Source organism: Chelonoidis abingdonii, chromosome 26 (genome assembly GCF_003597395.2).
Source record: "Chelonoidis abingdonii isolate Lonesome George chromosome 26, CheloAbing_2.0, whole genome shotgun sequence".
In the NCBI taxonomy this organism is placed as follows: domain Eukaryota; kingdom Metazoa; phylum Chordata; order Testudines; family Testudinidae; genus Chelonoidis; species Chelonoidis abingdonii.
In genome coordinates this window covers 5,456,143-5,469,395 of record NC_133794.1, presented here as the reverse complement: position 1 = coordinate 5,469,395, position 13,253 = coordinate 5,456,143, and the positions used below count along the sequence as shown (strand labels likewise).

Here is a 13,253-nt window from a genome sequence, read left to right as displayed (position 1 = left end):
CCTTGCAAGTGTGGACGGTGAGTAAGTTGCAGCACTGTAAAGTCACCACCAGCGCTGCAACTCTCTAGTGTAGCCAAGCCCTTGGGGAAGAGTCTGTTGCACAGGACCAACTTCAGGGACCGCTGGAGCATGATGGATTTGTTTCCAGAGGAGTGGAGGCAAGTCGGATTAGTTAGTGTTGCTATGATGCAGTGTTGCTTGCACTACCACTGGAGTGACTGTGCTGGGCCCTACCTGTTGGGCTGAATGCCTATTAAAATCAATGGAAGAGTCTTTCCCTTGACTTCAGTGAACTTTGGATTGGGGCCTGAAACTCATCTAGAGCAGGGGTTCTCAACCTTTTTCTTTGAGGCCCCCCAACATGCTATAAAAACGTCACAGTCCAGCTGTGCCATAACTGATTTTTTGCATACAAAGGCCAGGACCAGCATTAGGGGTAGCAAACAGGGGCTCTGTGCCACAGGGAGCCCCACAAAACTAAGTTGCTTAGGCTTCAGCCCCACGTGGCAGGGCTGGGGCCCCGGGCTGCAGCTTTGCGTGGCAGGGCTTTGACTTTCTGCCCTGGGCCCTAGCGAGTCGAACACTAATCATGCTTGGAGGACCCCCTGAAACCTGCGTGTGGCCCCCTGGGGGGGTCCCGGACCTCTGATTGCGAACCACTGATCTAGAACTTAGCACAGATGCTGTTGCTAGCACTGAGGAGACTTGTGCAGGTGTTTTCAGGAAGGTCCAACCAGAGACCTTTGGCCTTCTTTATCTGCTCGCTGCCCTGCGTGCATACAGGCAGCAGCTGCTTTTAGTGCATCCAGCATAGTTCAGTTCAGCCATTTCAAGCCAACCACCCATTCGAAGGCATCCCCAAGGTTGGAGGAATGTGGCTGGGTTAATATTTAAACGCTGTCTCTGCAGTAAAATAGCTGGCTGGTGAAGATGAGCCTCCAAGCTCTTTATCTCCCAGGACCCAAGTCCAGGGTTCTTTGTCTAACAGCTGGTGCCTGCAGTTTGGTAGTTGGCTGCAGGAGAAAGTGAAACCTGAGTGGCAGGTCTTGGCTGATAGATAAAGGAGGGGAAGTGATTTTCAGCTGCAGTCGAATCTTGTTGCCTTTTCTGCTGATGTAATGCTCCATGCAAGTGATGACTGGAGACTTCTACTTGAAGTGCAGAACATGCTGGGTGTGGAGGCATTCGCATTTCCCAGGAGTCATGCTGCTCTTATTGATACTTAAGGGCTGTTACATCTCAAATCAGTAGCTCTCTGTTGTTCCCTCTTGTCTTCCGCTGACTGCGCTGGGACTGGATAAGTGCAAGCCACAGAGCAATTTAGACAAGGAGTGCTGGAAATGTGCCCCACAACCGCCCAGCTATTTTGGGGTGCCAGCAAGGCAGAGCCTGCCTGCCTGCTCTCATGGCCCTGAAGGCAAGTGACCAGTGATTTAAACCCTTTTCCTAACTTTATTGCCCTCATGTAGAAAACAGCCTGTTTCTGGGAAATGCCAGTGAGGTCAGAGCTGCTCAAACTTTCTACCAGCTTGATTCCTGCTGCCCTGTCCCAGAGGGAGGCAGTGCAGGCCCAGTCACATGAGCTTGCATTGAGAGACCCTCCACCCCTTCTTGGTGGCAGGGCCTGTGTTTGTGCAGCACCTGGCTCAATGGATCCTGGGCCATGAGGGGGCTCGTGGGTGGTACCATGATACTGTTACCAAGTATGCCAGTTAGGGGCATCAGTATCATGAGAGAGAGAGAGAGAGAGAGAGAGCCCCCAACATCAGGCCTTCCAGTTAGCATGACTGCTCTCCAAGAGGGTTCCAGCCTGCAGACCCCTTGGCCTCATTCACTGAATGGGCTCTTCGTAGCAGGTGATGAGACGCCTCCTCAGTGTGATCCACGGGGTCCCAGGAGAGGCTCAGAGTGTCTGACTTTCTTTTCCTTGGTCCAACTATTGAAATTCATTAGTGCCTAGGGGGAGGGGAGAACAGAGGCTCTCCTTCCTTGCACTGCTCACCCAGATGGGGGGGGCGGGGCAGAGCAGAGGGGTGGTCTTGTCTCAATGCTGTGTATTTTGTCTAAGTGGCATCTTGTATTGAAGTGGGAGTCGGGGGGTGGGGGAGTCTAAACATTTATCTTAGAAGTTCTCTGGCCTGTGTTATATGGGAGGTCAGACTAGATCACACTGGTCCCTGTGACCCTATACTTGGATTGTAATAAAATCTGCGCGCGCACACACACACCAGTGGTAGAGCTGGGGGAGTGAGTGTGTGACTGAGAGACCCAGACAGACTTGCTTCCATGCCTCAGTTTCCCCTCTGGGAGGAGACGCGCCTCCCTCCCAGCAATGTCTAGGATTAGTGTTTAAAGAATGGACAGCACTAACCTGCTGCTCCTCACTGGAAGAGAAATTAACGTAGAACATCTGTCAGCACAGATCCAAGCAGGGCTAACAGGCAGTGACACCTGCAATCCGGTAGATCCCTGAATGGGAGCAGGTCATATGGGACAAACATTCCGCTGTCTCTGCTCTTTCATGGCTTGGTGGCCCTAAGGGCTCTCTGTGGCCATGCTGTGACTCTCACCTGGCATTCACACACCTCTGTGATGGGCTGATAAGAACCTGAGCCTGGTATGTTGCAATCTGTTTTCTTCAGTCCGCAGGTGCCATTCAGATGCAGCCAATGAGTATCTTGGCAGGTTAGACTCAGACCTTTCTTCAGGGCTCAAACTCAGCAACGAAGTGTTTTTAAAATGATGGGCAGAGAATGAAAGGCGAACAGTCCTTCTGCAACTAAACGCTGGCATTGATGTCTAGATGCACCAGCTAGCACTAGTGCTGGAACCAACGTCCAGTGTGTGCTAGCATCTCACCCACGGGCCGTTTCCCCTCTGGAAGGGAAAGCTTCATTTCGTGTCCACATCAAAGCAGCTGCTAATAGCGCAGAGGCTGCAAGAAAAATCTTGGCTGGTGGAACCTTAACCTATAGAGCCTGCTGGCTTCCATTGTCTCACTCCTTCCACCTTAGCCAGAGGAAACTGCTAGACCGGCTTAATCTCTGATCAGCAGCCCCAAATAAACACACCCAACTGGATGATCTCTGGGCCTCTCCTTGCGTTGCTTGCTGGCTTTCACGGGGTGACTGTTTGGCCAGCTTGAACCTCTGGCTCTGCTCCACTCGCCACAGAATAAGGCTTCCTTGTTCTCCTTTATTGGGCTAGAGAGGGCCACCTACAAAGCACGGTGGGTGTGTCTACACATGGAGCTATCCAGGAACAGCTCTTGCATTTCACTTTCACACCACTTACCTTTAATCCAAATTAACTGTCAAACACAGACAAGCGCCTCTCACATCAGAGGGCCCAAGGCAAGAGCAACAGAGCTTATGGACACTAGGAATCATCTCCGTTCAAGGGTGGCTTTGTTTCTATAACGGTCTTGAATAGAGCAGTGCAACTGTAGTGTACAGCAGAACGGAGTGCGTGGAAGGCTTGTAGCAGTTTGCATGGCTTATCCGGGCTCCACTGTAAGAGGCGTTGTAGTGTTAATATAATGAAAGAAATCTGTATTGTCCTGCAGTTACCGTGGCTTATGGCAGGCAGCACTTTTAGCTCATTAAGAAGCTAAGCAGATCCCGTGCTGTGCCCTGTACCTGGAATCTTAAAGGCAGGTGGAGTCTATAGCCTTGCTTTGAGAAGAGAAGTTGATTATTGGTGTCTAAGCTCTGCAAGGGAATCGTCTACAGAAGTTCCCTTTGAAAGCAAAATGGCAATTCACCCCCTCTTCAAGTGTACTTGGTGTGCAGCACTAGGATGCCTATGTCCTATTCGCAGCTCTGCCACTGACATGCTGGGGACCTGCAGAAAATTGCTTCCGTTTGTGCCTCGGTTTCTCCTCCTACCCCTCATCTATTTATATGGTCAGCTGTTTGAGGCAGGGACTGTCAGTCTGTGCAGCACAAAGGGGCCTCAATCTATGAACTTGCTGGCTGGATAGGGGAACAAAACAACTCAGGCCCATGTCCTCCTTGGAAAGCGATTTCTCTGTGCCCTAACCTCTGCTGTGTGGGCTCCTGGACCTTTACAAGGAGAGGCAGCTCAGCCTCCATTTCTTCTTCCCCGAGGCAACCTGTTGTGGAAGCACCCAGAGATCCTAATCGGGAACAAGCCCTTCGGTTGTGCTCTGTGCTGTATAAATAGAGTCCCTCTACCAAAGGCTTAGCTGAATTTGAAGGCAAGGTGCTTGTAACAAACAGGAAGGCAGATGAGGGTTGGCTCTAGCTGTGAGTTAAGATGCTCCTCCCTCTGGTAGCTGTTGGAAGAGCACTGGAAATGATGTGCTAGAGAAATAATTCTCACTTCCTGGTGATATGCCAGAGGTCTATAAAATCATGACTACTGTGGAGAAAGTGAATAAGGAAGTGTTGTTTACTCCTCATAACACAAGAACTAGGGGTCACCCAATGGAATTAATAGGCAGCACGTTTAAAGCAAACACAAGGAAGTATTTCTTCACGCAATGCACAGTCAACCCGTGGAACTCCTTGCCAGAAGATGTTGTGAAGTCCAAGAGTATAACAGGGTTCAGAATAGAACTAGATAAGTTCATGGAGGACAGGTCCATCAATGGCTATTAGCCAGAGATGGTGTCCCTATCCTCTGTTTACCAGAAGGCAGGAATGGGCGACAGGAGATGGATCACTTGCTGATTCCCTGTTCTGTTCATTCCCTCTGGGGCACCTGGCATTGGCCACTGTCAGACAGACAGGATACTGGGCTGGATGGACCTTTGATCTGACCCAGTATGGCCGTTCCTCTGTTCCACAGTACTGAGAGTGTCAGCTCTCATCATGCTCCTGAGAGGCAGTGTCACCTCCTGGGGGTGGGTGAATGTGGTGGGGCTTTGAATCAGTCTCTAGCAGTCATTGTTGCATTCTCCTGATTGGCCCAACTCTCCTGCTTTAGACTGTCCTGACTTCCTGCCTCCAGCGCTGAATCCCCATAATGCTCAAAGCGTAGTGTGATTTCATGACTGCTTTCTGCACCAGCATCTCTTCTCAGGTGTGTAGCTCAGTGGGCTCCCACACAGCTGATGCTGCATTGCTGAGTTTCAGCGGGCAAGGACCATGTTCGGTGTTGGTGTAAGCAGCAAGTCTGCTGGGCCTGAGTCTGTGTACACTGGGGCTGGTAAAGGAAGGCTAGTTGCAAACCAGTGTGTTTTGTTATAAACCAGGGGGATGTATCTCTTCCAGAATATGCAGAGTTTTTGCACTGCAAATCCAAAAAGTTCACGGATTTTGACGAGGTTCGGCAGGAGATTGAAGCAGAGACAGACCGGGTCACAGGAACCAATAAAGGAATCTCTCCTATTCCCATCAACTTGAGGGTATATTCACCACACGGTGAGTGAGATTTGCATTCTTTTGATCAGAGCATGTATGTCTGCAGGCTTCTAAATGCAAAGACTAGAGAAATGGGTGTTGTGACATTTCAATGAGTGGAAAAGAAACAGCATCTCAGAGCGAGGTTTGAAGGTCCCCAAAGACCAAGATCTGTTCCTGAGCTGCAAGCTTTGCAGTGATCTACGGAGGACAAACAGATTATCCTAGCTGGTCCTCTGTGCACCCCCTGCACATGCCCCTTCCTTCCCCCCATACGCTGCAGGGATAAAATGTTCTGCATCGCTTCACAGGCATGAGCTCTTTGCTTTCCTCTCTCCTCAGTGCTGAATCTGACGTTGATCGATCTTCCGGGTATCACCAAGGTGCCGGTGGGAGACCAGCCCCAAGATATTGAGTACCAGATCAAGGACATGATCTTGCAGTTTATCAGCCGAGAAAGCAGCCTGATTCTTGCGGTGACTCCAGCCAACATGGATCTGGCGAACTCAGATGCTCTTAAAATGGCTAAAGAAGTAGATCCTCAAGGTAAAACAAATGTGCCCTCCTGCTGTGGTAACATAACTGCTGCAGAATCCTTTAACAAAGGGAGGGGATACCAGGATTCCCTTGTGTTCTGCTGAGCAGCTCTTGCCACTGTGGGGAATCCTGGCTGGCTGTGCCAAGTGGAATGTGCTGTTAGAACAGGGTAGCTTGATGTCATTGAATCTTTGGAAGAGAATCCTGGCTCTCTTCTCCTGGCCCCATTAAGGGCAGTGGTTGTTGCTTTAGCCAGGTCTCCTGTTGAAACGTCGTGTGTCATCGTCCCTTATCTCCCCCCACCCCCCCATGTCACTCTTCCTACCACCTGCCTGTCCTCTGACTTCCACTAGGTGTGTTCTTTATCTCCCAGAGTCCTCCAGGCAGACTCACACAGTGACCTGTTGGCTGGCTTGGCTGACAGCCTTCACTGAAGGGTGTGACTTGACGCGCTTAGGTCTTGCCTGACGAGTTATGGGACTCCTGTCACTCAGGCTGATGCACTAAACTGTCCAGTCATGGAGTTAATAACTAGCTCATCTCTCCACACAAGCCAGCTGTGAACATTGAAACTGCAACTTAAGTGCTGCAGGCTGAGTTGAGGGTTATTGCTCCTGCTTTCAGAAACTAAGAGCTGCTGTCTCTGCATGTCTAACTACAGACCTGGTCAGCTGCTTTCAACGTATCTGGCAAGGTATGGGATGTGATGTTTAGCTGTTTCTCCAATGATCTTTCTACTCTCTCTCAGGCCTACGGACAATTGGAGTGATCACCAAACTAGATCTGATGGATGAGGGCACTGATGCCAGAGACATCCTGGAGAACAAACTGCTTCCTTTAAGAAGAGGTAGAAATCTCCATCCTTATGCAATCTGCATTCTGCTGAGGTCCCCACACACTCCTGTTTTTCACAATCTATAGGAGACAGGGAAGTCCCAGAGCTCTTCTGCATTGCAGCAGCTGTGATGGTACCTGCCAGCAGGGAGTGTGCTCTGCAGGCAACCCTAGTTACCTTCTTGGAGATATTCCCCTTTGTGCAAGTAGTATAAAGTTCACCTTTGTAACTATCAATAACCCCAGGTTCCCTGCAGGGTGCGCAGGTGTTCAAGGCTGGCGCACCAGCTGTGCAAAGCTCTAGAAAGAGCTAACATGTGGAATTGTCCCATTGCAGGCTACATCGGCGTCGTTAACCGGAGCCAGAAGGATATAGAAGGCAAGAAGGACATCAGGGCAGCGCTGGCTGCAGAGCGGAAATTCTTCCTTTCTCACCCAGCCTACAGGCACATGGCGGATCGAATGGGCACACCTCACTTACAGAAAGTCCTCAACCAGGTAGGCCAGCCTGAGGTTAATGTCAGTGCATAGGCCCTACTTACTTGCTTAGGTGGGAGGGTCAGTTTACTCACAGCTCTGAGTTGTAGCGGGGAGCGCATTGTCAAGTGATTAGAACGGGGGATGAGAAGTTAGACTGGATCTGTGGCCAGCCCACGTAAAACATAATGTGTGATCTTAGGTAAGTCTGCTCTTGGGCCAGCCTGGGTTTCCCCGTCTGCAGAATGACTAATGACAGTCCCACTTGTCTGAACCCGTGTGAATTCTAAGCAATGCTGAAGATGCTTGTAGCCAATAGACTGGAGGGGAAATCTCTTCTACTTGGCTTACATGGTACAACTGGCCACCAGCGTGTGGTCAGTTTTGTTATTTTCCCCATATAGTCAGCTCCCCTTGTTCATATGGGTCTTTCACAAAGCAAGAGAAGGCAAAATACTTTAAAACTGGAAAATCTGACTTGTAAAGCTGCAGAATGGGACTGGTTTGAGGCCTGGGACTGCTGTAAAATCTCTGAAACTGACTGTTGTCTCTTTAAATGAACAGTAGCAGACCTGGATTATAACTTATTTCTGATCTTAGAGTGGCCAGTTCAGTGAAACCATTCAAACCTGATCTATAGACAAGCATTTTCTCAAGTCTCCCGTTGTGCAGTGTTGGCTCTGGCTTGCCTGTCCATTCTCGACATAGCTTGTAGTGAGGGGAAGCTCGCGCAGGTAAGAGGACCAGCAGTGCTGACCACTTCTCCAATCCTCTTGTAGCAACTGACCAACCACATCCGTGATACCCTGCCCTCGCTGCGCAGCAAGCTGCAGAGCCAGTTGCTCTCCCTGGAGAAGGAAGTGGAGGAATACAAGAACTTCCGCCCTGACGACCCCACACGGAAAACCAAAGCTTTGCTACAGTATGTTGCTCCAATCCCCTCTTCCATATACAGGTGCTGGATTTCGACCAACCTCACTAATGAGAAGGAGAGAGAGTCTAGCCTGAAATTGACACTTATGGGTTTTAACATAGGTCCATATTTAACTTGCTCTTTGCTTGAAGTGTATGAATCCCAGCTAGCTGCTGATCCCAAGGAAATGCACAATGCTTAGCACCTGGCATTAGAAATTGGCATTGTGGGGGCAGGATGTGCCAGCTTTAACGGGTGGTGCCACCCAGAGTTGGCATGGACATGAGACTAAATACCCTGCAACGCTAGGCTGATGGGAACATTGGGAGGGCTTGTTAAATCTGTAGCTACGACGCCTGGCAGACAAGCTCTGCAGGCAAATAACTGCATTGTCTTGGATTTGTTGTGCCTACAAGGATCTCCTGTGTAATCCTTTTGGTCAAAAGCCTTGTATAAAAGCAGAGAACAAGCATGTATGTTCTTAGGCTCTGAAAGAAGGGGAATGACAATTGTTTTTGTTTCCCTAATTGTAGCGAAAGGGAGAAGAAATCCTTTCCCCATAGGATTCATGGAAGTAGAAGAGAATTCTCAAATGGCCCTGCCCAGATGAAAGAGATTATGGCTAGCATGGCTCTGAATATAGTGTGGCCGTAGCCTGAATGGCTAGTCCGTTACAGCCTTTGCCGAGTCTGGTTAATGCTTGTTACTCCTGCTGGTTCTTTGCAGGATGGTCCAGCAGTTTGGCGTGGACTTCGAGAAGCGGATTGAAGGCTCAGGAGACCAAGTGGACACGCTAGAACTCTCAGGTGGTGCCAGAATTAATCGCATCTTCCACGAGAGATTCCCCTTCGAGCTGGTGAAGGTAAAGCTAATGCTAGTTTTAATTCTTCTGTCCAGCAGTGGTGTTTTCCTCTCTCCACGCAAAGCAAAATGTCTCTGGAGTATCTCCAGTGTGTATGCCTGTCTTCAGGTTTTCTGCTTGTTTGGCAGCCAGCAGAAGGGTCTGTTGACCATCCTTCCATGGTGTTGGGTTGATCTACTGCTTAGCTAAACCACTGAGCTGGTTAGGAACCTCCCTCTCCTCCTGTTCATCCATTGCTGCTTGGCATAAGAATCTTTGCCAGAGCAGAGCTGTGAGATGAGGAGACAAGCTAGTCTGTGTCCATCTTGAGAAGACATGGGGATGGGATGTTGTCTTTGGGATCAGCTGTCCTGGGATGTGGCAGATCAGCAGTTGGTGCTGATGTTTCTAGGTAAGCAAAACCTCCTCTGACTTATAAAGCAGGGCAGCTGACAGGTGTTCTACCTACTCCAGACACCCCATAATAAAACAGAAAAACATCAGGTTTTACGGGAGGGCGGGCAGTCTGCTGTACCCCCACTCACACCTCTGTTATACACAGGGTGCTAACAAGATATGCTATAATTCACTGCTCATTCACTCAGCCTCTCTACTGCTTACCTATGTGGCAAGCAACTTGTGGGAGAGGGGCAGTGTCTCTTTACAGGTCAGAAGTACTTGGTAGCAATGGCACGCTAGCTACATCTACGAACAGGTAGGCATGTGTTTGCCTCTTGTGGCTGTACGAGAAAGCAGTTTAAACATGAGCCACCTTCAATCAGAAGCCTGAGCTGTGATTGTGCTTCAACCCAGAAGGGCCTTGCTATATAATCTAACTGTCTAACATCATCTTTTTTTTAGATGGAATTTGATGAAAAGGACTTGAGGCGAGAAATTAGCTATGCAATTAAAAACATCCACGGCATAAGGCAAGTATCGGAGCAGGAGATCTTTAGTGCCAATCACGCATCTTGTTTTCCTATGAGCAGTTCAGTCATGTTTATGCCATTATTCTATGATAAACACTACCATGAACCTTATGTAGCTGTCAGTTCTGAACAGCTACAGCCAGCTTGTGTGTCATGTGGAAGCGAAAGGTGTTTAGAACCAAAGTTTATTGTTGGAAATGAGTAGAGAGAATTAGATGGTTAACAGTTACCTTGCCGATGTAGTTTTCTTCCATGTGTCTGAACAGGGTAGTATTTGATCTAACTCTGATTCTGGGAGTAGGGATGGAGCCATCTCCACTGAGAACCAAGAGCGAACTCTGAATGTTGGTTCTGTTAGTCTTGCTGGTAGACTTTAGTAAAGGAGTGAGATCTGTTTTCTGTTCCTATCTTTAAGTTGCCACAGGACTCTTTGCTGTTTCCTGTTGTCCCTTGAAATCGGAGGATAAAAATTCCTCCATTGCCTTGTGCATCTTCCCAAATGGACAGAAAATAGTGTATGGGGAGTTTGTTTTGAGATCTAAACTTCCAACTAAAGGAAAAGGGATCTAGGTTATTACTGTACTGTTGCACTTGGGAACTTCTGGCTCAGGGATGCTGTCAAAGAAGATCCATTTGGCACAGACTAAACTCAGTGATGGAGCTGCACTTGGATTAATCCAGGTGCTCAGCCCATGCTGCACTGAGGAGGTAGCTTTGAGAACTAGTGAACCCTAGGCCTGACGGGGCTGAGTTCATCATCCCAAAGAGGGCTCACCTTAGACTTACTCCTCCTCTTAGCATGTCTGCCTTCCTGGGCTGGTCCCACTTGTGTTCTCTGCCTGAATATTGACTCCTGAATTGCCTACTCTGCTCTTGAAATGCTGGATGAGGTTGAAAAGGCTCCTGGCCTGTCCACTTGTAGCGTAGATGTGACCTACAATAAAATTGCCATAAGTGTCTCTGCACTAGGCAGTGACTCCAGATCCCATGTGCTAGAGAGCAGCTTTGTGTGCGTCTAAGTCACAAAGCAGCATCATGCTCTCAATTGGAGGTTTAACCCACCCCCTGCTCCATGGGAGAACCATGGCTGCACACCCCCAAGTGAAGGTCCTGTTGATATCGAGGCCTGTCTGTCTGGGGGTGGAAGTCTGTCTGTCTCTGCTGCTCTCTCATCAGGTCACAGACAGTTGCCTTTAAACCTGTTCACCCATTTTGTTTTTTCTCTGCCATGTCTCTGCCCTCCCTCACCCCTGCGTGTGGATGCCTGTAGGACGGGGCTTTTCACGCCAGACTTGGCATTCGAGGCCATTGTGAAAAAGCAGGTGGTGAAGCTGAAAGAGCCTTGTCTGAAGTGTGTCGACCTGGTTATTCAGGAGTTAATCAATACAGTTAGACAGTGTACCAGTAAGGTATTGAACCCGCTGGAGCCTCTCCAGCCCCTTCCTACTAGTGGGGTGGCAAAGCAGGTGTGCTGCCAACATAGCAATGTCCTCTCCTGCCTGGAAAACTCCCCAGAGCTGGATGTGTGTAGGCAAAACAGGTCACACTGACACTTCACACCTAGCCTGCTTGCTGACCTAATGTGAAAACCTATCACTCGCCTGATTGGCATGCCTGGCCCTGGGCATACCTCCATCCCACCTGAGATGCTGGCATTGCCCAGCTCTGAGGAATACTGTCCCTGCCCTCTGTCATGATAAAGATCCAGGCAGCGCCCAGCACCATGGGACTCTGTCTCAGTGTGGCTTAGTGAATAGAGCACCGAACTGGGACTCTGGCACCTAGGGTTCTGTTCCCAGATCTGACACTGGCCTGCAGGGTGTCACTCCCCTTCTCTGGGCCTGCATAGCCCGTTTGTAAAATGGGGGTCATGTTACTGACGTGCTTGGTACGGCACTTGAAGATCTACTGATGAGCAGTGCTATGTAAGAGCTAGGGATGGTGATTATCCTAACACGCACAAAGTCTCGGCTCTGTCCCCATGGGAGGATCTCAGACGAGGTCCCTGTGACCTCCAGCTGCAGTGCTCTGTGGCAGATTGGAACAGATGCTGCCGAGGCTTTTGCCTCAGAGCACTTTGGAGTCTGCCAGGCAGGTGGGCAGGCTATTCCTGGGTTCTGGTGCCTGTCTTAGCATGTGTCTTCTCCATCTGTGAGTTCAGCTGCTGCTTTGCTACACTCTGGGAAGCTGTGGAGAATGGGAGCAAAAGCTGGAAGCAGCTATTGTAGCAAATGATCTTCACATTCATTGTGACTTGTTTTATAAATCCTGCAATTAATGCAGTCTCAATAGTGAGCACCATTTCGAAAGGTTTCTCGCTCTCCAGAAGTGTTCATTACCCTGGTACTATGCAGTAGCCCAGGATAAGTCAGCCACTTCCATATTTAATAACTAGCTTCTTGGGACTACTCTGCTTTTTAGCTTGATAGGGTAGTAATAGATTGAAGAAATTTCCAAAATAAAATAAAATCATATCTCTAAAAATTAGCTGTTCAGAGACAGGATCCTGGATTAGATGGATCCCTGGCTCTGATCCAACCTGTCAAGTTCTGGATATGTGTGGTGACAAGTACTTATGTCCGTAGTAAAAGGCCGCTTGCAACTTTGAGGCCGTTCCAAAAAGTGAAATAGCCCCCAGCTCCTGCTTCCCAATGTGCCTTGCTTGAGTAGAGAACTTCAGCACTCGTCCAGTGATTCATATTGTAGGGCGGGGGCGGGGGGGGGCGCTGTTTGTGTCTGAATCAGGAGTGGTGCTCTGTTTTGCTGTGATTGTAGTGATTGGTGTAACATGGAAAAGCCAGCACTTGCTGCCAAAGTTCCTTCAGTCCCAGCTAACGTGGCAGGGAAAACTCAGAGACTTCTTTGTAGTGAGTCCACATGGCAGCTTGCAGGAGTAACATGCAGATGAGTTCTCCTCGGCAGGTAGTCTGCTTCCACAGGAATCCAGATCAAATCAGAGCAGCTTGTTCAAGCCGGGCTTCCTGGCGCTAGCAGTGCTCTTTACCAAGTACCACCCACCCAGTCTAGACACGCCCTGATTCATTGGAAATAGGTTCTAGCCCTAATAAACCACTAGATTGGGGAATCTGGAAATGGCAGCAGTCGGCTTCCTCACCCATTCCTCAACTTCCATGTGATTCGTAGCAGTGGCTATCTCAAACAGCTAAAGAAAGAAACCGGTGCTCTGTGCCGTCACGGGGCAGCATGCAATATCCCCTTCCTCATGGTAAAGCAGCAAGCTTGAAGCCTATCAGGGCACTAGATCAGCTGCTAACTTGAAGGTTGGCATGGAGGTGGAGCGGGGAGGGGAAGGAAGCAGAGGAACCTTTGCCTTTATTAAAGACTGAGTTGAGCAA

At 49.3% G+C, this 13,253-nt stretch overlaps 1 protein-coding gene across 6 annotated transcripts in view; it reads left to right on the top strand.

Moving 5' to 3' along the window:
- The window catches only part of DNM2 (dynamin 2), a 60,264-nt gene that overhangs the window by 21,242 nt on the left and 25,769 nt on the right, over window positions 1–13,253 (top strand). For all 6 annotated transcript variants that reach the window (XM_032780415.2, XM_032780411.2, XM_075060967.1 and 3 more), the window contains exons 3-10: window positions 5,238–5,387; window positions 5,709–5,912; window positions 6,652–6,750; window positions 7,075–7,235; window positions 7,994–8,136; window positions 8,854–8,989; window positions 9,830–9,897; window positions 11,168–11,306. In XM_032780415.2, the coding sequence (XP_032636306.1) occupies window positions 5,238–5,387; window positions 5,709–5,912; window positions 6,652–6,750; window positions 7,075–7,235; window positions 7,994–8,136; window positions 8,854–8,989; window positions 9,830–9,897; window positions 11,168–11,306 (1,100 nt within the window). The remainder of the gene's footprint in view (window positions 1–5,237; window positions 5,388–5,708; window positions 5,913–6,651; window positions 6,751–7,074; window positions 7,236–7,993; window positions 8,137–8,853; window positions 8,990–9,829; window positions 9,898–11,167; window positions 11,307–13,253) is intronic.